The sequence below is a fragment of the Orcinus orca genome, chromosome 10 (assembly GCF_937001465.1).
Source record: "Orcinus orca chromosome 10, mOrcOrc1.1, whole genome shotgun sequence".
In the NCBI taxonomy this organism is placed as follows: Eukaryota; Metazoa; Chordata; class Mammalia; order Artiodactyla; family Delphinidae; genus Orcinus; species Orcinus orca.
This window is the reverse complement of record NC_064568.1, coordinates 38,312,422-38,337,745: the sequence shown is the minus strand read 5'-3', so window position 1 is coordinate 38,337,745 and position 25,324 is coordinate 38,312,422. Positions and strand designations below refer to the sequence as shown.

At 52.6% G+C, this 25,324-nt stretch overlaps 3 protein-coding genes and 1 pseudogene across 7 annotated transcripts in view; 2 read left to right on the top strand and 2 right to left on the bottom strand.

Annotated features, from left to right (window-relative positions):
- TRAIP (TRAF interacting protein) overlaps positions 1-11,643 on the bottom strand; it is a 28,610-nt gene extending 16,967 nt beyond the window's left edge. The window contains exons 1-5 of one of the 2 annotated variants that reach the window (XM_004267815.4): positions 11,414-11,642; positions 4,370-4,427; positions 3,783-3,866; positions 1,335-1,374; positions 602-729 (exon numbers count right to left, since the gene is read on the bottom strand). In XM_004267815.4, the coding sequence (XP_004267863.1) occupies positions 602-729; positions 1,335-1,374; positions 3,783-3,866; positions 4,370-4,427; positions 11,414-11,511 (408 nt within the window). In that variant the 5' untranslated portion in view covers positions 11,512-11,642. Of the gene's footprint in view, positions 1-601; positions 730-1,334; positions 1,375-3,782; positions 3,867-4,369; positions 4,428-11,413 lie in introns of both variants that reach the window. The other variant, XM_033424378.2, reaches the window with a different exon arrangement.
- The window catches only part of RBM6 (RNA binding motif protein 6), a 204,842-nt gene that overhangs the window by 18,578 nt on the left and 160,940 nt on the right, over positions 1-25,324 (top strand). The gene's annotated exons all lie outside the window — the stretch shown is intronic.
- LOC117200667 (small nuclear ribonucleoprotein G-like) lies at positions 10,322-10,593 on the top strand (annotated as a pseudogene).
- Positions 13,052-24,931, bottom strand: CAMKV (CaM kinase like vesicle associated). Of its 4 annotated transcripts, none has more exons than XM_004267816.3 (11): positions 24,734-24,929; positions 17,411-17,519; positions 17,169-17,300; positions 16,912-16,986; positions 16,560-16,698; positions 16,296-16,416; positions 16,061-16,136; positions 15,826-15,962; positions 15,587-15,665; positions 15,263-15,350; positions 13,052-14,966 (listed from the first exon to the last, which is right to left on the bottom strand). In XM_004267816.3, the coding sequence occupies exons 2-11, from the start codon at positions 17,503-17,505 to the stop codon at positions 14,394-14,396; spliced, it is 1,515 nt and encodes a 504-aa protein (XP_004267864.1). In that variant the 5' UTR covers positions 17,506-17,519; positions 24,734-24,929; the 3' UTR covers positions 13,052-14,393. The 4 variants fall into 4 exon arrangements, with proteins under 4 accessions (XP_004267864.1, XP_049572354.1, XP_049572353.1 ...); XM_049716397.1 differs by lacking the exon at positions 24,734-24,929 and adding an exon at positions 19,439-19,461; XM_049716396.1 differs by having other exon boundaries at positions 16,061-16,416; positions 24,734-24,931.

Below are 25,324 nucleotides of genomic sequence, written 5' to 3'. Positions count from 1 at the left end.
ACTGCTCCTTCCTACGAGGCCAGAATATCAATTGTGGATTCAAGTCAATCACCTCATGCCCCTCGGAGAGCAAGAGGCTCACCAACCTAGGCCGATACAATATTCATTTGGGTCTAGAGCCACTTGCTCTGCAGGCTTTGATCTGCCCGGTCAGCTCAGCACAGCCGACTTCAAAGGCCCCCTGCTCCTCCCTGGGATGCTGTTTGATCTGGCTCCAGAGAGCAGCCCAGCAAAGAACTAGAGTGCTAATGGAAGGTTCTTCAGGCTGGCTTTGTCAGTGGAGTACAAACCACTTTTGGAAGCACGGCCCAGCCTCACTGAGGTCTTGGCTGAGCAGCCCCTCCATGAAGCACTGGGCAGGCCTCACCTCTCGAAACTACCTAGTACAAAATCCATAAGTGCAGGCAATACGACCCTTTTCTCATGGGCTGGATGGGTACAGCATGGGAAGCCTGGGGAAGATGGGATTTGCCTCCATTTTACAATTGCACAAACCAAGGTATTGACCAAGGCAGAACCAAAAGACAAGCCCAGAGTGATGAGTCCAGGACTAAAACTATATCTCCCCAGCAATCTGTGTCCACAAGGCCTGGGGACCCACCTTGAGGGTGGAGCACAGCATCTCAGCCTTGTCTAAGGCCTTCTGCAGGGATTCAACAGTGGCGTTGCGTTCTTCCAGCGTGTCCCGCAGAGTGTCAATGATAAGCTGGCCGTCTCGTTTTTCCTTCTCTGGAGCAAGGGTGGGGGATAGAGGGAGATGAGAGGCCCGTCCACACTGCAGTATGAGAACATGGGCCCTTGGGCTCCAGCACACCACCCCAGAGCCAGGTGAGGAACAAGTCTCAGGCCAGAAAGTTGGGTGGCCCGCTTCTCTCTCTGGCAGACACCAAACCAGGGACACCCAGCCAGAGTCTCTTCCTTCAGGGGATGAGACCCTCTTTCTGATGCTTGGAACTACTTGAGTAAAGATTTCACTGCTCTGTGCTCCTGTGGGTCTAGTTAATTCATCATCCCAGAACTCAAACAAGTTCCTGCCAAATTTGGCAGTGGAACCCTCACCTACAAATACTTTGTCCTATCAGATAGCCCCCTCCCAGCCCGGGTCCTAGGCAAGCAGCCTCAGACAAAGAGAAGAGGCTCACCTGATCTAGGTGGACAGCTTCAGTCACCTCCCTTTCCTTTCCTTTTCTGCCAATCACAAGAGCTGATAGGACTCTTGGACATATGAAGCAGGGAGAGTCCCTGGCTCTGCCAGAAGGTTGGAGGCCTTCCTCCCAGGGCCTCTCCCTCCACTCCCCAAGTCAGGGGCTTCCCAGGGCCCCTTGGGAACTCACCTTTCTGGGAAAGCAGAGCTCTGGTATTATCCAGTTCATTCTGCAAGGCAATATCCACAATAAGCAGCAAGAAGGCATCAGAGCTGGCCTCCACTCAGCCTCCCATAAGGCTTGTGGGGAGCCCCAGGAGGGGACAAGGAGGCCTATGAGCCCAGGGAAGCATGAACCCTGCACACCTCAAGGCCAAGCTAAGTCAACAATGTAGAGAGAAACCTTGCTTTATCTCTGTGTGCCTTTTTAAAAAGTAGGTAAAATGGACGAAAATAATCTCAGGTACAAGACCCTAGGACAGGAAAAGAGGCATAAAAGCGGCAAAAGAAGTGGAGCTGCGCCTGTGCAGTCAGTCTCATGGCAGAGGCTTCCATCGCTTCCTTGGGCCTGTGCTGGCCTTGACCCTCTCTGGCATTAGCTGCACTCACTGGGGACACAGAATTGGGATGTCCAAGCACCTTGGGCCACCACTGCTTCCCTCCACCCTGGGTCCTGCCTGCTTCATGGTCTGCCCCTCTCCAAGCTCTAAGCTGGCTCTGTGCACCATGAATCTTCCAGCCCCAGAATCCAACAGGTAGGTGAACCAGGACAACTTTGCACCCCTGGATGAAACCTCACCTGCGCTAGGCTCTAACCAGACTGTTGTGAGGGTCAAATGGGCCTCTCAAAGTGCGTGCCTATGTTCCGAAGCCACTGCCACAGAACCACTGAGAGGCTGAAGCAGAACTGAGCCCAGCTCCCATTCAGGAGTCCCATGTACTCAACACCCCTGTGGGCAAGAGACATGCCTACTCCATAAGCAGGAAAACCAGGTTCGGCAGACCTGAAATGCTTGGCCTAGGGTTCATGGTGGTAGCTAGATGCAATCCAGAAAAATCCTCCTCCAGATTACCCTCCCCAGGTCAACGCAAGACTCAGAATATCGGGCTTCCCTGGTGGCGCAGTGGCTAAGAATCTGCCTGTCAATGAAGGGGACACAGGTGCGAGCCCTGGTCCGGGATGATCCCACATGCTGTGGAGCAACTAAGCCCTTTGCACCACAATTACTGAGCCTGTGCTCTAGAACCGGCAAGCCACGACTACTGAGCCTGCGCTCTAGAGCCCGCAAGCCACAACTACTGATGCCCATGCGCCTAGAGCCTGTGCTCCGCAACAAGAGAAGCCACCGCAATGAGAAGCCCGTGCACCGCAACGAAGAGTAGCCCCCGCTTAATGCAACTACAGAAAAGCCCTCACGCAGCAACAAAGACCCAACGCAGCCAAAAATAAAAAATAAATAAAATAAAATAAGTTTAGAAAAAAAAAAAGGCTCAGAATATCACATGTGACCAATACTAAGGCCTAGCCCCAGTGCGTGGATAAGTCCCTGTTGTCAAACTCTCTACCCAGGACTCTGGGGCAGGAACTGTTGGTGGCTGAGCTGGTCAAATAGGCCGGACATCTGGGGTGGAAGCGGTGGGCAGAGAAGGGCACACACGGGCTACCTGAGAACGGCTGCCAGCCCAAAGCTACCGCTAGTCCCCTGGCTCCTTCCACACCCAAGCAGGGTGCCTTCCAAGCCCTTGCTCCAAACTACTCAAGATTTTGCCTCCCTGTCTCCTAGATCTGGCTCAGAAGGCCAGAAAGAAATGAAGCTGCCTTTGTTGCCTTTATCACAGGGAGGACACGGCTTAAAACTGGGAGCAGTTACCATGACGATGAACATGTTAGCTTTAGGCATAAAAGTTCCACGTTCTTGAAGCAGTGAGGTTCCAAGGACATCACAGCACCCTGGGACCAGGGCCAAATGAATCCTGATCTGACAGATGCCCAGCAAATTAACCCTCAGAGTCCAGGTTCACTTGCAAACCCCAATCCCACTTATTTGAGAGGTTTCTGCCAATCCAATCCCTTTGTACACAAAGAAAGCTAAACTTTACACTTGGAGGGGAAGCAGTATAAGTGTAGGAGGGAACCCACCCATCCTCCCCTGCAGTGTGGGTTTCTATCCTGGCTGCATATCTTGATTCCAGGGGCTCTACCCTCCATTCCTGCTCTGAGAAAGACTCAGGCACCTGGATATATACCAAGTTCCCCAGGCAGTTTTGAAGCACAGGCAGGTTTGTGAACAGTAGGTTCACACATATTCCCTGGCTGAGGACTGAAAAGATGGTTGTAGACCCTTTGCGAGGTGGGGGAACTTCAGGAGAGGCACTCTGAACTATGGTCAGAATTGCTCTGAAATCCCCAGGGGAGGGCTCACAGTCAAGTGGCTCCCCTCCCCGCTAACAGCGTATTTCTCCAATGACTGTAGCATCATCACTTGTCCTCTGCTCTCTCAGCCTCTGCCTTGAAATCTCTACCAAGTCTTCCCTCCAGAACTCCATCTCCATACTCGAGGTGCTCTCCCTGGGTAGGAGCAGAAAGTGAACTCTCAGAGGGCTTGGGGTTCAGTAGAATGAGATAAATTCTGGGTACCTTTAAGAATTCTGCATCTAAGACACTCTCCTCCTCCTGGGCAAGGTCAAAGAAGAGCTTATTGATAATGGTTCTTTTACCGACCTGAATGAAAGAACAAGATACAGTATGACTGCACAGCTGGGTCATGGGCAAGGATAAGGGTATACATTCAGCCTAGCCCATCTCAGGCCTAACCTTTCACAGCACATCCCTTGGAGTGAGAGGACCTCTGTAACCCTGTAGGTGGCCCAAGCTGGTGCCACTAGCTTGGTGGTTACTGAAGTCATGTCACTGCAGACCCATGTGGTAACTGTTCAAAAGAAACCCCAACTCTAGGTGCTGGGCATTGCAGGGGAAAGGCAGGGAAGGAGACCAAATCTACCCAGGTGAAGATTGGCCCAGGCAATGAGTCCATCCGCCTGCTATCTTTGGGTACAAAGAGGCCTCCCGAGCCGCTCAAAAGCACAAGTGAGGCTCGACCAGCCTCAAACCACGAGGGTCCAAATAGGTCAAAGACATTGCTTAGCTTCAGAGATCTTTCCTCATTCCTGCTCCCTGGCAAGGAGCTGTCTTTAGCTGAGGTGTTTTCATCTTACCACCCTCACCTGGATTCGGCACTGCGGGCAGGTCCGACTTGGTGCTGTCTCGAACCACTGAATTAGGCTGGAATGAGAAACAGAAAAACAGACTTGTGAGCCATGGCTTGGAGCGAGACATACAGGCCAGGTAGCCACCCCGACCAGAACAGCGCCTGTCCTGCTCCTCCTCGACCCAATGCCTGCCTACCCAGGAGGGCAGCACCACAGGCCATGACGGTATATCCCACAAGGCCTGACTGGTACAAGCACTCCAACCAACTGGCCCTTTTTTGGGCCCTGTTGGCTTAGATTTCCCTACCCCTGAGCTGCAATTTTGTCAACTTTCTAGGCTTGGAGCAGGGCATGGGGGAGCAACAGTCAAAGCCAGACTCCCTCAGAGATGGGGGTTGTAATAATACCCCCATGTAAGCTAGGGCTCCAAAGGGGTACACTTTCAAAGTAAGGATAAACTAGAGGTAAAAGCAAGTAGCAGTAAAAGCAAAACACAGCCCAGCTATGCACCATCTGCTTTAAATTTTAATTAAAATAGTCTCCTGCTAGGGAATTCCCTGGCAGTCCAGGGGTTAGGACTCCGTGCTTTTGCCAAGGGCCCACGTTCAATCCCTGGTGGGGGAACTAAGATCCCACAAGCTGTGCAGCGTAGTCAAAAAGAAACAAAAACAAAACGTAGTCTCCTACTGGTAAACAATCCCACCCCCAGGAACCAGGGAGAAACAATCTTTTCAGGAAGATGATACCATAATCCTAGGCCTCAATTTTTTTTCTATAAATAATTTTTCAAATACATATAATACAAAGCTAACAATGCATAATGGAATACTACACAGCAATGAGAACGAATGAGTCTACAACTAAGAACAAATTATGGATGAATTACATAAATATAACATTGAGGAAGAGAAGCCAGATACAAAAAAAGGTATATTGTGTATAACTCCATTTACATAAAGTAAAAAAGTAGGCAAAACTCATCTATGTTGCTGGAAGTCAAGACAGTGGCTATCCTTATGTGTGGCGGAAAGGCGGGCAGGTGGGAGTAACTGAAAGAGTGCACCAACCTGGGTCGTTGGACTCTTTAATCAATAGAAACTGATAAGAGGCCAGAGGAGAAATTCAGGCAAGGCTTTATTGGGACTTGTGCTGTACCTCAGGGAGCAAAAATAAGCAACAGGTGCCCTTGCTTGCTCACTGTGGGGCGGCGGGGGGAGCTGGCTCCTTAAATGGGGTGAGTGTAGGGGTGGGTTGGCAGATTGAGCCACAGGGGTGGCTTAGGTAGTCTGCCCACCCCTTTGGTGGTGCTATGTGCAGGGGTCATGCACAGTACCCTGCTTTTGCTCCAGGCACTTCAGAAGCGACAGCTGGGTTTTGGCCTTTTTGTATTTTTTGTTTGTAATTTGCCCCAGCTGCTGCACACATGTACTTATTTTTAGTCCCCTATAGTTTCTCTGTATTCTGTTGCTTGAGGAGAGGTTTGTCTAGGTGCAAGTGCAAGCACTCTGGCAGTGTCCCAGGTCCCAGCCTGTCTCGGGAGGAGGTTTCTGGAGTGCTGATGTCTAGTTTCTTGTTCTGAATTCTGGTTGCAAGGGCGTGTTCAGTTTGTGAAAATTCTGCAAGCTACACACTTATTATATTTGTACTTTTAAAGGTTTTATTTATTTATTTTATTGATTTATTTTTGGCTGTGTTGTGTCTTTGTTGCTATGCGTGGGCTTCTCATTGCGGTGGCTCCTCTTGTTGCAGAGCATGGGCTCTAGACGCCCGGGCTTCAGGAGTTGTGGCTCACGGGCTCTGGAGCGCAGGCTCAGTAGTTGTGGCGCACAGGCTTAGGTGCTCCGCGGCATGTGGGATCTTCCTGGACCAGGGCTCGAACCCGTGTCCCCTGAATTGGCAGGCGGATTCTTAACCACTGTGCCACCAGGGAAGCCCCTATATTTGTACTTTTTTTTTTCTTTTTTTCTTTTTTTTTTTGCCGTACGCAGGCCTCTCACCGCTGTGGCCTCTCCCGTTGCGGAGCACAGGCTCCGGACGCACAGGCCAAGCGGCCATGGCTCACGGGCCCAGCCGCTCCATGGCATGTGGGATCTTCCCGGACCTGGGCACGAACCCGTGTCCCCTGCATCAGCAGGCGGACTCTCAACCACTGCGCCACCAGGGAAACCCTATATTTGTACTTTTATGTAACATTTCTTTTTTTTTAATTTATTTATTTATTTATTTTTGGCTGCATTGGGTCTTTGTTGCTGCGCATGGGTTTTCTCTAGTTGCAGCGAGCAGGGGCTACTCTTCATTGCAGTGTGCGGGCTTCTCATTGTGGTGGCTTCTCTTGTTGCGGAGCACGGGCTCTAGACGCATGTGGGCTTCAGTAGTTGTGGCACGTGGGCTCAGTAGTTGTGGCTTGTGGGCTCCAGAGTGCAGTTTCAGTAGTTGTGGTGCACAGGCTTAGCGGCTCCGGCACGGCACGTGGGGTCCTCCCCGACCAGGGATGGAACCCATGTCCCCTGCATTGGCAGGCGGATTCTTAACCACTGCACCACCAGGGAAGTCCCTGTAATGTATTTCAATAATTTTTTTTTTAAGTAAACAGTTATACAAGGAAAAAAGCACTACATTGTGCAAACCAGAACATATCCACAAAGACTTAAGATATTCGGATTTTCACAGACCATAATAAACACATTATGCTGAATAAATAAAAATTAAGATTGAAAATATCAGCAGAGGGCTTCCCTGGTGGTGCAGTGGATAAGAATCTGCCTGCCAATGCAGGGGACACGGGTTCGATCCCTGGTCCGGGAAGATCCCACATGCCGCGGAGCAACTAACTCGTGCACCACAACTACTGAGCCTGTGCTCTAGAGCCCGCGAGCCACAACTACTGAGGCCCGTGCGCCTAGAACCAGTGCTCCACAACAAGAGAAGCCACTGCAATGAGAAGCCCGCGCACCACAACAAAGAGTAGCCCCCGCTCACCACAACTAGAGAAAGCCCACACGCATCAACGAAGACCCAGCGCAGCCATAAATAAATAAAAACTTTTTTTAAATTAAAGAAAAAAAGAGGGCTTCCCTGGTGGCGCAGTGGTTGAGAGTCCACCTACTGATGCAGGGGACACGAGTTCGTGCCCCGGTCCGGGAAGATCCCACATGCCGCAGAGCGGCTGGGCCCGTGAGCCATGGCCGCTGAGCCTGCGCATCCGGAGCCTGTGCTCCGTAACGGGAGAGGCCACAACAGTGAGAAGCTCGTGTACCACAAAAAAAAAAAAAAAAAATTAAAGAAAGAAAATATCAGCAGAGAATTCGAAAATAAAAGGTGACATATCAGAATTTAGTAAGGACCAAACAGAAATTCTAAAACTGAAAAAATGGCCAAAATTAAGAATTCAATGGATGAGTTTAATAGCAGTTTAGACACAGTTGAAGAACTGGTATATTGATAGATAGGTCAGAGGAAACACCGAGAATTAGAAAGATGGAAAATATATGAGAAATGATAAGCGATATAAAAGATACTGTGATAAGGTGTAGCATACATATAACTAGGAATTCCAGAAAGAAAGTGTTAGGTAGAATAGTGTCCTCCCCTCAAAAAGTGTACGTCCTAATTTCTGAAACCTGTGAATATGTTACCTTATATGACAAGAGTAATTTTGCAGATGTGATTAAGTTAAGGAGATGGAGAGATTATCCAGGTGTGTCCCATGTAACCACAAGGGTCCCTTTAAGTGCAACAGGAGTATTGGAGTCATACAGAGAGCTGAAGATGTAACACTGCTGACTCTGAAGATGGAGAAATGGGCCATGAGCCAAAGAAGGCACAGCTCCACTTCCATCTTGATTTTAACCAAGCAAGACTCATTTTGGACTTCTGACCTCCAGAATTATAAAATAATAAATCTGTGTTTTCTTAAGCCACTAAGTTAGTTGTAATTTGTTATAGCAGAAATGAAAAACTAACATAGAAAGAAAAGAGATAATGGAATAGAGGCAATACATGAAGAGATAATGGCTGATAATTTCCCAGAACTGATTAAAGAAACTGTTCCACAAGTTAAAGAAACCTATGATTCTCAAGCAGAATAAAAATAGTAACAAAAAGAGAATTGAGGTAACTATATTATTGTCAGACAAAATAGACTTTAAGTCAAAAATGTTTACAAGAGACAAAGAACGACTTTACATATTGATAAAAGGTTCAATCCAACAAGACATAACAATTATAAACATATATGCACCTAACAAAATATATATGAAATATATACATGGAAGAAAATTGTACAGAATTGAAGGGAGAAACAAAAAGTTCTCCAATAAAAGTTGGAGGTGTTGGGACTTCCCTGGTGGCTCAATGGTTAAGAATCCGCCTTCCAGTGCAGGGGACAAGGGTTCAATCCCTGGTCCGGGAAGATCCCACATGCTGCGGAGCAACTAAGCCCGTGTGCCACAACTACTGAGCCTGCACTCTAGAGCCCACAAGCCACAACTACTGAAGTCCGTGCACCACACCGCAAAGAAGAGTAGCCCCCCGCTCGCCACAACTAGAGAAAGTCCGAATGCAGCCACGAAGACCCAATGCAGCCAAAAAAATAAAGTTTAAAAAAAATTATTTAAAAAGTTGGAGATGTCAGTACCCCACAATTTCAATAATGGATAGAACAATCATACAGATAATTAATATGGAAATAGAGGACTTGAACAACTCTTTAAACCAAATAGACCTAACAGACATATACTCCCCCCAACAATAGCAGAACACACATTTTTCTCAAGTGCACATGGAACATTCTCTAGGAAGGTCATATGTTGGGCCACAAAACAAGTCTTAAATTTTAAAAGGCTGAAATCACACGAAGTATCTTTTCTGATCAAAATAGAATGAAACTAAAAATCAATAACAGAAGAAAAATGAACAAATGTGTGGAAATGAAACAACACACTCTTAGACAACCAATGGGTCAAAGAAGAAATCACAAGGGAAATTAGAAAATACCATGAGATTAATGAAAATGAAAACAAAACTGTGTAATACAGCAAAAGCAGTGCTAAGAGGGAATCTGATAGCTTTAAACACACAGAATAAAAGAGAAGACACCCATTAGGATGGCTATTATGGAAAAAAAACAAAACAGAAAATAAGTTTTGGCAAGGATGTAGAGGAACTGCAACCCTTGTGCATTGTTGCTGGGGATGTAAAATGGTGCAGCTGATGTGGAAAACAGTAAGGCAGCTTCCCAAAAAATTAAATATAGAATTACTGTATGATCCAGCTATTCCACCTCTGGGGATAACCCAAAAGAAATGAAAGCAGGAATGTGAACAGATACTTGTACACCAATGTTCATAGTAACATTACTCACAGTAGCTGAAACATGGAAACAACCCAATGTCTATTAACAGATAAAGGGATAAACAAAATGAGGTATTTTCATACGATGAATACTACTTAGTCATAAAAATGAAATTCTGAAACATGCTACAACATGGATGAACCTTGAAAACGTTACGCTTAGTGAAATAAGCCAGACTCGAAAGAACCAAATGTGCAATTCCACTTATATGAGGTAGCTAGAATAGAAAAATTCAAGGAGACAGAAAGTAAAATAGAGGTTCCCATGGGCTGTGGGAAGGGGAGAATGGAAAGTTATTGTTTAATGGATACAGTGCTCTGTTTGGAATGATGGAAATGTTTTGGAAATAGATAGTGGTGATGCTTACACAACGTTGTGAATGTACTTAATGCCACTGAATTGTACACTTAAAAATGGTTAAAGGGCTTCCCTGGTGGCGCAGTGGTTGAGAGTCCACCTGCCGATGCAGGGGACGCGGGTTCGTGCCCCGGTCTGGGAGGATCCCACATGCCGCGAAGCGGCAGGGCCCGTGAGCCATGGCCGCTGAGCCTGCGCGTCCGGAGCCTGTGCTCCGCGGCGGGAGAGGCCACAGCAGTGAGAGGCCCGCGTACCGGAAAAAAAAAAAAAAAAAAGGTTAAAATGCAAGGCATCTTTGAGCTCACTGAGTAAACACCCTTCTGATAAATTTTAAAATTTTATGAAGAAGTTATCATTGAAATTAAATGGTGGCAGACACGTCCAAGGAATATTGCAGGAATTTGATCCCTTTATGAATCTTGTGATAGGTGAATGTGTGGAGATGGCAACTACTGGGCAACAGAACAATACTGAAATGGTGGTAATATGAAGAAATAGTAGCATGTTAAAAGTTTTGGAACAAGTATAAACAATGGCTGTGTTCACCAAAGAAATCAATTGTTTCCACGTGTTCCCTTTCCAAAGGGCCTGTTTTACGATGATATAAAAATCAGGTTGTGTACATTTTCATACTAAACTTTTTTGTTACGTAAACTTTTGCAAAAGTTTTTAAAAGGTTAAAATGTTAAATGTTATCTTATATATTTTTTACTATAATAAAATAGTGTATAGTAAAAAAATGGTTAATTTTATGTTACACATATTTCACCACAATTAAAAAAGGAGCTCGGAATCAGCCTGTTCACAGCTGCTAGAGGAATCTCCCCACTAGCTGCACACTCAACAGAACGGCTTGATTAGAAAGCACCTCCTTACCCTTCGATGTTAACTTGGGTTTGCTGAGGTCAGTGAATACACTGAAGTGTCTGACCAACGAGATGCCTCTGGACAGAATCATTCCAAACCATCAAACAAACCACAAGAAATCGGGTAGCCAGCAGTCTACTAGGTCTCGAAGAAACAAAAGGGCTCGCTAATGTGGTGAAAGTTCATTTCTGCCCGGGGTGCTAATTTTGAAATCACATCTCTTTGCAAGTCGATCAAAGAAACCCCTACTCTGTCTTCATTAAACCAATCCTGTACCCCCGACCTCAGCTCAGCTGTCACCTCCTCCGGGAAGCCTGCCATAACCCGCCTCTGCCCAGGTCAGGAACTCTCGTGGGGCTCCGTCTAATGCCGTCCTCATCACCAGTCTGGGCTCCGGGGTCGGGTCGCCCGGAGGTCCGACACCCCACAGTCCTGTAGCCGTACGGGGGCGAGCGCCCAGCTCCAACAGAGCAGTCACTCACCACTGCAAGTGGAAGGTGTGGCCGCAGTGAATGGCGGCCACGTCGCGGGAGTGATCGAAGAAGTCAGAGCAAATGGTACACAGAGCACGGATAGGCATGATGACTGGTCTCAAGTGGCCAAGGTAGCCAAGGAAAACGCGACGGGTTCAGCTTCTTGGCCGTGCTTCCGCGTCTCAGCTTGCTTCAAATTTGGCTCCCGAGCGCAACTTCCGGGAGCGGATCGGAAGTGGCAACAAGGCACGTGAAAGCGCGGACTGAAGGTTGGGTCCGGATTGGACGAACCCTCAGGGGCGGGGCTTAGCGGCCCACCGGCCGTAAAGAATCCTGGGGCCGAGCGCGGGCCTGAAATTGTTAGCGGTAATTCTCAGGCGGCTCGCGGGAAGACAGCCGGTACCGCAGGAGCGCAGCGTTGGATTGGCACGAAGAGCAGCTGCGCCGCCGGCCGGGCCCCTTTCTGGGGCAAGACTGGGAGTTATGGTCCCAAGCCAGAGTTGGTGCCAGGTGCGCTGGGCACGGGCTTCTCAGCCTTGTTCTCTCGGCGTAGCCTCCTCTGCACTTCGGGGGAGTCGAGAAGACCACGGCCGTAGGGGAATGGGACGACGGTCCCGATGGAGAGCGGGTCCCCTGGCCTCTGGACAATGCTCGACCATATGGTGGAAGCCCATAGTTCCCAGACCAAAAGAACGCTCCACCCTCTCAGCCTTCCGCTCTGAGTGGTCCTAGAAAGATGGACACAGGTCCAGACACCTCAAGCTCACTCTGGCTCTATACAAGCAAAGCTTGATGATCCCTAAGTTTAGAGGTGGCAGGGTCAGTATCCTGACTTTAGTTGCTAGCTCTCAGGAGGATCAAGTTTTTCCTCGGGACTGCAGTAGGGTTGGAATTTTGGAGGCCCAGATGCTTCATAGATGAGTGGCTAACAAACCTTTTTCTTATTCCCACATCAGAGAAGTTATCTTTGGGGTCCTCTCTGAGAAAGAGCAGCATACCTGGTGAGTTCACCTGGGCTGATCTGGGCTGGAACAAGTATTCCTAGGAGTTTTCATGATTAATTATTTTTAGCAGTGTTACTCCCGTCTCCCCAGAAAAAAACCTTGTACAGAGCCCCATAATATAAAGCTGATCTGTTCCACCTGAAGTAGACCCACAGTAAAGTCCTTGGGGCCTATGTGGAAAGCAAAGGTGTTGTTTACAGGAAAGAGGAATCAACACAAAGGGCAGGCTAGAATCTTTGTGTAATGCCCACCCTGCATCCACTCCCCAACCCAGGGAAGCCCAAAGGTCTCTCCCTATGGTGGATGGCACTTGGTGGGTTCCAGGTCTACGCCTAAGTTAAGATAAGGGCTCCTTGTTCAACAGGACTTGTGAGAACATAGACCAGAGGTTATTCCTCGGCACACGCCCAGCACAGTACCCACCACCCACATGGATTTCTGGAGTCCAGAGGACCTTGCTACACCATCAAGGAACACCCTGTGGCAGGGATGAACTGTACTCTCAGCCCAAGCAATCCGCATGGCACTGAGCACAGACCACTCACTACCTGTGAACCTAACTCCCGGCCTCTCCCCTCCCCATTGCCTTCCAGGGGCCCTTCCCCAGTAATATAGAGGAAGCAAAGGCGAGAGGGTGGCCAGAGGCTTTGGCAGAGTGACATTTATTTGCCAGGTTCAGCAGGTACACAGCCCACCGACCTTCATACACCAGAGCAGACCCACAGGCATGCAGGGAGAAGGGCAGGACTACCCCCAAGTGCCAAGCGAGGGCCAGGACCAGTGCAGCTGCCTGCCCAGGCTGTAGTGGGGTCTGACAAAGGGCACCTGCCAGGAGCCTCCGTTAGGAAACTGGGGAGCTTTGTTCCACTCCCTCATTCCAGCAAAAGCAACTCAGCATGGTTCAGAGGCACCTGGGCCTCTCTCCAAGCCTTGATAGAAGGGAAAGTGGGTCATAGACATAGAGGGGGTTCCTCTCTATTTTGTTGTTGAATTGAGAGAGCAGAAAATCTGCCCCTGTGAAGGGCAAACCCCGAATCAGACTATGGGACACTGCCATACAGCAGGCCCCCAGGTATGGAGAGGACTGTGGACTGAGCCTGAGGGAGCCCATGTGGGAAGAGCCAGGGGCAGCACTCCTTGTTTGGCCCAGGGTAAGGACCCAGCTAGGCTGATACACTAGGTGCTGGGCCTGCACTCTGCCCTCCCAGATCTCATTGCCACATCCTCATTGCTCCTCCTTCCCCTTACAGGCTCAGGCAGTTCAGGGCACAGGGCAACCCACTACAGGACCCAGGAGGGCAGGAAATAGAACAAGAATCTTGGGAGAGACTTCCAGGGACAAAGATGGAGGCTTCTAGCCTCCAACTCTTTCTCTTTCACTTCTGAGGACCCCCATGGCTACCAAGCAGTGCCCCCAGCCATGTGACCAGTCTTGTCTTAAAGCATACTGCCTGAGATTATAGCATTCTCTATACCAACCTGTTTCCACTCCTAGAGCAGCCCACACACCACAGGCACATACCTTCATGTGCAGGAGCCTAAGACCGCTGACAGGGCCTCGCTGGAGGACCAGCTCTCAGGGCAAGGCCACCCAATTTAGGGCCTGGGAGAGGATGGGACCTGCAGGGCCTGCCTGGGGGAATTGTGAGGCAAAAAGGGAAAGGGGAGGGGTGCAGGGACCTCCTGAGTATCCCTAGAGCAGCATCCCACAAGAAACAGAAACTGATGAAGCTAGCAAGACAGAAAAGCCACAAGGAATCCATGCAGGGGCTGGGGCTGGTCCTGCCTCTGGCCTGCCCACCACTCACACACATACACACAGGAGACGAAACTGCTCTCCTGTGGCCCCCAGACATGCCCCATGCTGGGAGGCAGGGGCAGGGGAGAGCGAGGGCATCATGCCAGTGACTCTCTGTACAGTGAGAAGCCCCTCGTCCACTCTCCCACCCTCCTGCCCATCCCCCGCCCCCCCACAGCCTGCCCACTCAGCTGGTCTCCTCCCTCCGAGACTCCTGGGCAGAGCCAGCAGCCTCTTCCCCTTTACTAGAGGGTGGAGCCTGGCCTGTTGCGCCCCCTGGGGCTGTGCTGTCCGGCTGGGCCAAAGCCGGCTCAGGGGTGGCAGCAGCCTTGGTGGCCAGTGTGGCACTGCTTTGGGTAGTGGGCATGGTGCTCTCTTCCACGGCTGGTGTGGCTCTCCCATCAGTGGCTGGAGTAACACTTCTGTCAGTGGCTGGGGTGACACTCCCATCAGTGGCTGGGGTGATGCTCCCATCAGTGGCTGGGGTGATGCTCCCATCAGTGGCTGGAGTGGCACTGCCATCTGTGGCTGGGGTGGCACTACGGTCTGCAGGGGCTACATTATCACTCTTCGTAACACCACCCACTGTGGCTGGGGTGGCACTGCCCCCAAGGGCTGGGGCAGCTCCACTTGCAGCTGTGGCCCCGCCTGCAGCCCCAGAGGTGGCAGTGTCTGTGGCTGGGGCAGACTGGGCTGCAGCCGTGCTGGACTGCTCCGGTGCCCTGAGCCGTTTCATGAGGGTGGTCACTCGGACAGCCTTCTGAAAGAAGGACAGTGGAGAGAGGCTCAGAGCGAGGCTTACAGAAGCTGGATCCATTCCTTTGCGAAGGCCAAACCCAGACCATTCCATCGTGCCCTGGCTGCCTCTGACCAACCCAGGGCCGGGGACCCAGCTGCTCAGCACACCTGCCTAAGGTAGTAGCAGTGGCTACAGCTACACCTGACGGTTGAAGAAAAGCCTGTGTGTGGCTGCAGGGGTGTGATGCAGGCAAGAAACTGTGGTGCCAGAAGGAGCACTTGGGATCAAGCCAGGAAAGGGAGCCATCCAAGCCTTACCTTCCACTTAGCCCTGGCAAAGTTCTTTTCAATCTGGGCACAGACACCATCCTTGATGTTCTTATCAGAAGCAGCATTGCCAGAAATCCTGGAAAGGGTGCAAGTGCGTCTGGATCTGAGGGGGTATGGCCTTCATGGAGACTGTGCCCAGCCCTTTCTTGTAAGACCCAAGGATTACCAGGCAGACCCTCTGGGTTGGCCTGAGCTCTGGGTGCCCCTTGAACCCCAATTTGAGGCCTCAAGGATAGAGGCTGCTAGGTGTGAGGAGGACAGAGGCCAAGGGACCCCTGGCCTCTCCTCCCATCCTCCCTGGGCCCTGCTCACCACTCATGGGAAATGGCCTCTTCCGCAGTGATCCGCTGGTCTTGCTCCACCTCCATCAGCCTTGTGACCAGGTCTTTGGCTGGGGACAAAGCCAGGGAGAGGCTAGGCTTGGGCACCCCATTTCACTGTCTAGAGGTGATGAATGGGCTCGGGGATAGGATCAGAGTCCAACAGAGAAGGCTGAGAGCAGTCCCCCATGCCAACCCTTCACTCTGCCCTCATGCTGGGCACCTCCTCACCCGCCTGCGAAATGTCATCCCAGTATGGAGAGTCAAACTCATAGTCGCCAGCCAGGATCTTGCGGAAGAGGTTCTTGTCGTGGTTCTCATAGTCATCTTCCTCCACCTCCTCATAGAAAGGTGGATTCCCTGAAAGCCTACACAGGGTCCCAAGGACAGGGTTACTCAGGAAGGCCATGGACACAGACCCCCACCCCACCTGGCTGCCAGGCTGTTTGCCGGCTTATCCACTCACAGGATGTACATGATGACTCCAATGGCCCAGCAGTCCACAGGGCGTCCATACCGCTGCCGGCCTACCACCTCTGGGGCTGCAAACAGTGTCCACCTGCTGGTCAATATCAGGCCTGGCCAGGCCTTGTACCACTCACACCCATTTGCTGGGATAGGGACTTCCTTCCCCCCCCACCCACCCAGAGCCACTCCTTGAAGGCTGTGTCCCACCCTGCCCCACCCCACTCCCTGCTTGCCCAGGTACTCGGGGGTCCCACAGGGCTCCTTGATGAGGCCATTCTCTAGCTTAGCCAGGTGAAAGTCGCTGATGACAATCTTTGAGTTCTTCAACCGGTTGTAGTAAACCAGGTTCTCCAGCTGCTCCAGCCAGGAATGGCATGTGGGTGGGCAGAGGAAGAGACCATGGAACCCTCAGAGGCTGGACCACGGCCCTGAGGTGCTGCCCACCCCAGCCCCAGGCCGGCTGCCAGCTGACCCTTTGACCTGATTGCTGGCCTCACCTTGAGGTTCCTGTGCACGATCTTGAGTGAGTGCAGGTAGGCCACCGCCTCCAGGACCTGCCGCACCACGTTGCTCGTGTCTCGCTCCGAGTAGTAGCCCTGGTCCAGGATCCAGTCAAACACCTCCCTCCCCGTGGCCCTGAGGGACACCAGCCCCTGAGCCCGGCGTGGGCAGGATCGGGGGTGGGGCAGGAGCACGTGGGCAGGCTGCCTACACCAGGCAGCTGGCTGGGCAAGGCACAGGGACCTGGGACCCCAAGGGTCCAGAAGGGGGGCCTTCCCTGGCTGCAGAGAGCAGAGCAGGTAAAGACCTGGGGGACTGAGGAATCCTGGAACCCAGACCCACACTCACAGCTCCAGGAAGATAAAGTACTCCTTGCGGGTCACAAACACATCCACCAGTTGTAGGATGTTGGGATGCTTCACCCTGGCAACAGAGAGAAGAGCCAATAGATAGGGCTGGGTGAACCCCTAAGAGAGGCTCTGGTCACCACTGTGAGCCACAGCAGACTAACTGGCCAGAGGCTGGTACTACTTGAGGCCTCCGGACCTCGAAGCCCTTCCCGGCTACCTCCCCTACCCCACCCCACCCCTGGGCCGCATACTCACATCTTGAGGATGCCTATCTCGTTCTTGGCTGCCTTCCGCACCTTGCGGCCATCCCGCTTCTGGAATTTCTTGCAGGTGTGCAGCTTGCCTGTTGTCTTGTCCTTGGCCCGAAAGATCTCACAGAACTCCTCACTGCAGCCAGCAGGCACTCCACTCAGCCCTGGCTTCAGCGTGGGCTGTACTCCGCTCCCCTTTCCCCAGCCCTTGCCCACCCACCCTTGCCCAACAGACCCGGCACTCACGTCTTGATGACCTGTCCCAAATCATATCTGTCAGTCACCTCCGATGGCTGGTTATAGTTCTTCTTGTCACCCAGAGTCACACACCCAAACGGCATTGCCGGGCTCTGAGCTGTGGGCAGGATGCGGTCTGGTTCAGCTGTACCACAGCCCACTTCTCCCCACAATGTAAAGGTTGCGTTTGGGAAACCCCAACCTGTCTCAGACCAAGTCAGAGGCAGAGTCTACACCAGGAAGGGCTAGAGGGTGATCAGGCTCAGATCCAGTGCCTGCTTTTCTGGCTGTACCTCCAACCACTCGGCTTGGCTGCCCGAACTACAACAAGCCCCTGCGCTTATGAAAAATATAGTAAACTGACATATCCGTGAATCACTTCGCATTATATACAATCTAAAGAAGATTTATCAAATGATTTATTTAAATTTCAGTAATTCCACAGATGAAAGGGGCTGTATCTACCCACCCATCAGAGAATCATCTCCACGAGTCTGAAGATGCCAAGTGTTGGCAAAGATGTGGAGAACACGAGCACTGCTGTTGGAGGGCAAGTCTCCCCCTTGCTAAACAGTTTGGTAAAACTACTGAAGTCGAACATATCCTGTGCACCAACAATTGCACTACTGACTATGTACATTTGTGTAGCAGGACACTGGTACAAGAGTGCTCATGGCTGCAATATTCAGAATTGCCCCAAACTGGAAACAGCCCACATATCCATCAAGAGCAAGATGTATTGTGGTAGAGTCAGTCACACAATGGAATATTGTTACAAAACAATGGAAATGAGGAGCTACAGCTCTACGCAAGCACATGGTTAATCTCACCAATACAGTGTTGAGTGAAAAAAATACCAAATACATATAGTGGGATTCTACTGATACAGAGTTCAAAACAGGCAGAACTAACCTATACTGTTTAAGGATACAGACATACTGGTAAAATTATAAAGAAACACTAAGAAATAAACACCATGAGTCTTTCTAAGAGAAACAAAGAGGTTGTGATTGGGGGCGGGGGGATTCTGGAGGACCTATTTCTGAACCTGAGAACCACCTGAGTCGTGGTTTAACAGGTGTTCAACTTTATAATAATTTGTAAAAATGTACATACACATATTGGGCACATTCCTAGATCTTATATTTCACAATAAAAAATGTTAATAAAAATTATGGCTATCCATACTGAAGAATACTTGATAGCTATTAAAAAGCATAAAATAGATCAAAATGTGCTACTGTAGGACAGTCTCTGAAAAAAAGCAGGGGACAGAATGGTGGGTAAAGCATGCTACACTGGGAAAAAATTTTTAAAGTTTATATGCCTGTGTACACTCACAGACTCTTTTCTGGGAGAAAATAAGAGTTCTCTTTGGGGGAAAGAATTGGGTGTCAGAGGGGCAGATTTATACCAATTGTTTATTAATTTTCTGTTAGGATTTGTACTGTGATTACTCTTACTGATTTAATAAATACTGCAGGACTTCCCTGGTGGCGCAGTATATAAGACTCCACGCTCCCAGTGCAGGCGGCCTGGGTTTGATCCCTGGTCAGGGAACTAGATCCCACATGCATGCCGCAACTAAGAGTTTGCATGCCACAACTAAGGAGCCCGCCTGCCGCAACAAAGACCCGATGCAAATAAATAAATAAATAAATAAATAAATAAATAAATAAATAAATAAATAAATGTTGCTTGGGGATTCTTCAGAGGGAGAACTCCCATCTGGGTGGAGAAATGAGGAAAGGCTTTGAGGAAGAAGCAGCATTAGGGCTGGGCCTTAGAGGGAAAGGATTTGCCAGGAGGCAGGAAGGGGTAATGGTCCAGAAAAGCAAGACAAGCCTGCCTAGTGCCTCACTGCCAGGGCCCGCAGGAGACCTGGACCATCAGGTCCAGGGGAGAGGCCCCTGGCCAGGGGTGGCTATTCCAGGCACAAGGATGACCACATGCAGCTGACTCCAGTAGGTTCCAGGCACTCTGGCACCCGGAGCATGGCACCCCCTGGGTCTGCAACCCTGCCAGCCCAATCCTCACCTGAGGTGCTGAGTGAACTGGCTCCAGCACCCACAGGAAAAGGCACTCACGGTCCTTGCTCAGAGGTAAACTTCAGGAGGGGAATTGGTGACAGTGTCTGGACCTTTCCAGACCTGACCCAGAGTCAGCCTCCTTAATGCCTGGTTGGTGTGACACTGGGATGATAACACACTTCACGCTGAGGCTGCATTGAAACTGCTCTGCTGACTGTGCATAGTCTCCCTCCACCCCGATTAGCACTTGCTATGCTAAGGGGCTGGGCTGGGGCCTTGGCTACCTAGATGCCCCCCTACCTGAAGTGACTCATAGCCACAGGGTAGTGAAGGAGAGAGGAAGCCACCACCAGAGGAAGCAGCTTGGTCAGAGGGACTCTGCCAGCCAGGGTCAAAGGCCAGGACCCACACAAGCCCCCTGGTCAGAGCTGGCTGCTGCTTGTTTCCTCCCGGGCGGAGGCTACCCACTTCCTAGGGCACCCAGTCCTGAAAGTTCTCCCTCAAATTTGCCCTCCGCTTTAGGGAACAAATTCCATCCAGGTTCTTTGGACTCAGGGAACACAAACGCATTTCATCAGTGTGATTCAAGCTAGGGCTTAAGCCATCTTGTGAGGCACTGCAGAGGCAAACAAGAGAAGCTTTGAAGATCGTCCCTGACTGCGTATCTTTGCCGCCATTGTCACAGCCCTGCTCCTGCATCTGCCGGGAAGGAGCCTGTGGCTAGAATCCCACTCTCACAGCTGAGAGCAGAGGCATGGCCACCCACCACTGCCGGCCACCCATCTCTATGCCCAAACAATCCGGGGGAGGGGGCTTGCATCAGTCCCCTCATTGGTCTTATGTGCAGCGATTCCCTTCCCAGGCTGCAATCCAAGGGCCCTGTACTGGGTGGGAGGGTTGTACCTCAGCCTACAGGTCCCCCAGGAGGGCTGGGAGGGACCTGTGTCCCAGCTCTGCCGCTCTGCTTACACCATTCCCTCTGGCAGGAATGCCCTTCCCCCAAAGCCTCCCATCAGTATCCTATTTGTCACGGCAGAGTTATTTTTAACATTAAAAAAATCAGCAACTACCTAAACAACCAACAACAGGTGACTCGCCAGCTCAACTGTGTCCATCCAATGGCAGGAATTGTGGGCACTGGCAAGGGCACTGCCCATCCTGGCCTCTCTGTGGAGCAGCCTCCACATGAGCTAGGTGCTGAGACCAGGGCTAAATCTCTTCTTTCATTGTGATTTCTGACATTATAAGGCTATTTGTGCCACAGATTGGCTGCAACGATCCTGAAGCTCCAGGCTCAAAACCACCCTTCGCTGAGGTAACTTCCACAAACTCCACCTCCACCCACCCCACACCAAGAGCTCCCTGCTCAGCCGCATGGCGTGGGAGGTTTTGTACGTGCCTGTCCCTGATCTTGGCCCAGCTTTTGGCCGTGCACAGGCACTCGTACCCGCAGGGACCCAGGGCTGGTCATGGGGGTCTGTCTCCACCACGGAAATCCGGACCTCTGCTCAGTCACATCAGCCTGGAGCCATGTCCTGAAGCCTCATGGCAGGGGCAGGGACAGATCTGTCTCCTCCCTCCCACAGCGGCCCTGATCTCAGCCAGTCACTGCCTCTCCTCACTAACCTAACTGCACTCACTTGCCTCCACCCGCAACCTGGCCCCAGGGCAAAGAGAGGAGAAAAGGGGGCCCTGCTTCAGATTAGCATCTTGGTCCCCTCCACCCCCACCCACTCTACCATCTGCTACCCACTGCTGCTGCCTAGGAGGCTGCCGGTATGCGTACCAAGCCCCTGGCACCTGCTTGCAACAAGGGGGCCCTGGCCCCAAAGCAGGGAGGAGAAACTGAGGGACGGCTTCAAGAACAGTAGAAGGCCAGGCAGAAAGAGGGCGTGCATTTCTAACCCCCATGGCCTGGACAGCCCAGACTCAACATCCAACAATAGAGGGCTTCCCCCGCAACGACAAGTGACCTGGGCTCGGCCTTAAGTCCACACTGGGACATGGGAGGGCACAGAGGTCCCATAGCTGCTGTTTCCCTAAAGACGTGGTTCCTTCCATTCTCTGCAGAGAAACTGACTGGTGTGCACAGGGGGCGGTCCAAAGGGAGCTTGGGGGAAGTGCAGAGCCTGGGGGAGCCTCTAAGGGAGCCTGAGGGCCAAGCATTCCCTAGCTACTGCCTGCTCCTCAGGTCTGGCCCCTCAGGCAAAGCTGATGGAGCCTCTGCCTTGGTAATAAAGGGTCCCCTAGGGACCCTACTGTAGCCTAAGACAAGTCTGGCCCAGGGGAGGCCCGAATAGGACAGAGGCCAGCTCCAGAGGCCCAGGGGTCCCACAGAGAGTCCTGGCCCCTCCTCTACTGGGGTCAGCCTGATTCAAGCCCCACATTTCGTAGCCATAAACAGGAGTTACCTGGCACCCTGGTCCTCTGCCATGTGGGGCTTCAGACCTTGCAGTAAAACTAGGGAGGCCAGGGGGGGCCCAGGAGGCCTCCAGCTGCCTCCCAACAACTGTGGGCAACACCTCCCAATTTAGTGGCAGCTGTGAACACCAGCCTGCAGGCAACCCCTCCCCTTCCCTGCTCTCCTCTCTCAGGGACTGGAGCTGGGTTTCCTGCTGTAATAGACATGCCTAGGCCCAAGCTCTGCCCAGCCTGCCGCAGAGACCTCACCCACAGGATGCAGGACCAGCAGAAATAGAGACCTCACTCTCAGGTCTGTGTCAGGAGGCAGAGTCAAGTTTCTCGCCCACTATCCAACTGCTCTAGGTAACTGGGCAGGGGGCTGCCCTGGCTGGGCCTCAGGCTCTAGCTAAATCATGGTCCGTAGTTCCTGCTGCTGACTCTCTCCCATCTAATGAGGGCGCAGGCAGAGGGCGGGGGTGCTCTCCAGTCTCAGGGGTGGGCATAGGATCAGGTGCTGCCTCCAGAAAGTTCAGCCTTCAATAAGCAGGCAGAGCCGAGAGCCAGCTGGCCCCTTCCAGGCACCTGGGGTCCCAGTCTTTGAGCCCCTGAAGGAAAATTCACTGGGGGCCCTGCTTCCCTGTGAGCGGAGGAGGGGAAATTCAGGGAAGGCCCCAGAGTAAAGGGTTGCTATGGTGATGGAAGTTTTTTAAAAAGGAGAGGGGAGGGGAGGGGAGAGGAGAGGTGTTATTCAAATTCTCCAAGAATTCCCTGAGACTTTGGCCTGATTCCTTCCCCATGGGTTCTGTGACCCTGGTCCCCATCAAGGAAGGGGAGGTGGGGAACTGAGAGACTTTAGAAAAGAGAGGGGCAGGGACACAGAGAGACAAAGGCAGAACCTGTGATGGAAGGGGAGTAAAGAATTGACACAGTAAAAAGGATGCAGGCACAAGGACACAGGAGGGAAGGTGGGCAGGGGGTTTCAAAGGGGCCTGTGGATGCCCAGCAGAGCCCTAAGGCCTCCATGACCATGTGCTCTGCACACCTGGACCAGGAGCTGCCCCTGATGCCAGGACCTCTGAGACTGACCCCTCCTGTATTCCCCTAGACATGCACTGAACTTGGTGTGGGACAGCCGTAGCTCTGGGAAAGAGGCCAGCTGTTGCGGTCCCCTCAGAACAGTTCCTCAGCCTCTCTCCCTGTCATCACAGCAGCTTAGGTGAGGAAGGTCCAACATGTTGAAGGCACAGGCTTGGGGGATGGAAATGAAGCTTGGAGACCTGGCTGCTTCCCTTTACAGCCCCTCCTCTCAGCTGACCCAGCTCTGCCTAGACTCCCCAGCCACCCCCACCCCCATCTGCTGCCCTCTAGAGGCCTTGGGTCCCCAGGGCCTCTCTTGCAGCTCAGCCTAATTCCCTGCCACCACCGTCCCCCTCCCTGATAGTGGATCCTGTCTGAGGGCCAGAAACAGCACCCCAAGCAACCTAGAAACAGGATAACAACTGCACAGCATCCCTCCACTATGCCTCAGTTTCCCTGGATGGATATCACTGACTCTGTAGTCTTCTCCCAGGGCAAGGACTGCCCACCTGCCAGGACAAGGGCTGGAGAGGAGGGCCAAAAGCTGATATGGGAAAGGCAGCCTATGGCACCTGGGGGCGCACACCAAATGCTGTAAAAGAAAGGGAGAGAGACCTCTTCTCCACCACAGGGCCCAGCGCCTGACACCGAGGGGAGTAGAGTCACCAATTGCCCAGCTGAGGAAACTGGGGCCCAGCAGGTGCCTAAAGCTGGCAGGAATCAACTGGGAGTTGGGGGGGCAGGAAGGGCACCAGGTCTCCAAGCGCAGTCCTGGGCGGGGGTGGGGGGGTGTTGCTCAAAGCCTGGGCCTTGGAGGAGGGTGGCAGGACAGGGGCTGGACTGCTGCAGACTGAGCTTTTGGTGAGGGACAGAGAGCCCTGCTCCCTGGGAGGGAACCTGGTGAAGCAGGCTCTGCCTAGCGGTGCGGACAAAAGCAGTTTGGCAGAGCTATGGGGGGCTGGGAGAGCCTAGGGTCTCTGCCAGACACTACAGGCTGGGGAAAGCAGAAACTCACTCGCTCATTGTTCACCCTGCCAGCCGGGGGCCCTGCTCCCCACCGTGCTGCCACCCTGACCCCCTTCCCCAGTGCTGCTGACTCGCCCCCGCTGGCACAGCAACACACATGCGGGAGGCACACGTGTGAGCACCCAGCCCCGCACCTCCCAGCAGAAACATGTGCGTCCCCCAGCCCCACCGCGCAGCGCTGGGTCGGTGTCCTGGACCCCCGGCGGGCCCTCGAGTTCAGGCTTGGAAGATGGATCTTGGCTAGGGGGCTGCTGGTCCCCAAGGGCTTGAGCCTCCTCCCCCACCCCGCGGCAGCCCCGCCCAGCCCCCTTCAGGTTGTCGCCCATAAAGAACTCTCGTTGTCATGGAAATTAGTGACTGCTTAGCGGGAGGGAGGGGGCCCGGGGGCAGTTGGGAGGGGCCGGAGGCAGCTCTGGGAGTCCAGAGGTACAGCTGAGCCCTCGGCCCCTACCCCCACGGGGCACCACGAATGTTGGAGGGTTAATGTTCCCACAATTAGGAGCCCAGCGAGACGGAGGTGGGATGGGCGACAAGGAGGGGAGATTGACCTGGACTTGAGTCTCAGAGGCTTCCCTTGGGACCCCCGACCCGTCTGAGGCGATGGGGAACTTTAGCCCAACCCCGCACGCCGAGCCCTGGATCTGCAGAGCCCGCGTGCTCTGCCCCCGCCGGGACCCCAAGCCATTGCAGCGCCCCGGCGCACTCGGCTACCCGAACCTCGAGCCAGAGACTCAATCCCCTAAGACCCCACAACGTACGTTCCGGGGGCGCCACCCCCTCCCGGGTCACCCCGCACCTGCAGCGCTGGTCGGTCACAGGGAGGAAGCGATCGCGGGTTCAGTGGGGCGCCGAGGGCTCCGGGGGCGGCGGGCAGAATCCGCTCCGGGCACGCGGGGCAGACGCGGCGCCAGCTGCAGCCACTTCGGCTCGCGAACCTCCAGCATCTCCCGCCGCTCGCCGCCCCGGATTCGCACCCCGGGCCGGGGGCGGGCTGGGGGCGGGGCCTCCCTCAGCCGGCTCCGCCCCGACCCTGGAGGAGCCTGAGCCCGGAATCTCACTCGAAGGAGGGCTGAGGATGGGGTGGCAGCAGAGAAGGTGAGCACTGGCCTTCCCGGCCCCGGCTAGGCTTTCAAAGGCTCCCTTAGGCCCTTGGACTGACCGGGCAACAAGGACCGGAGGGGCCTTCCTATGCCCATTGTAGAGGGTGCGGAGTAGAAGGTGTGGGGAAAGCCTGAGTCCTGGAGCTGCACAGGAGTGTCTTGGCAGGTAGTAGTCCCCAGGGGACTGGCGTTCTGCCCAGCTCCCAAAACCTGACCCAAAGAGCGGAACCCACTTAGAACCAAGTGGGCAGTTGCTAGGGCAAGCTGTGCTACAGACAGGCCTCCCC

Bases quoted from the DNA above. Each gene is read 5' to 3' on its own strand.
- CAMKV (XM_049716396.1), bottom strand. From the start codon at position 17,505: ATGCCGTTTGGGTGTGTGACTCTGGGTGACAAGAAGAACTATAACCAG. The intron at 17,301-17,410 runs GTGAGTGCCGGG...TGCTGGCTGCAG, and splicing joins TTGGGACAGGTCATCAAGAC to TGAGGAGTTCTGTGAGATCT. The intron at 15,666-15,825 runs GTGAGGAGGTGC...CTTTGTCCCCAG, and splicing joins GGATGACATTTCGCAGGCGG to CCAAAGACCTGGTCACAAGG.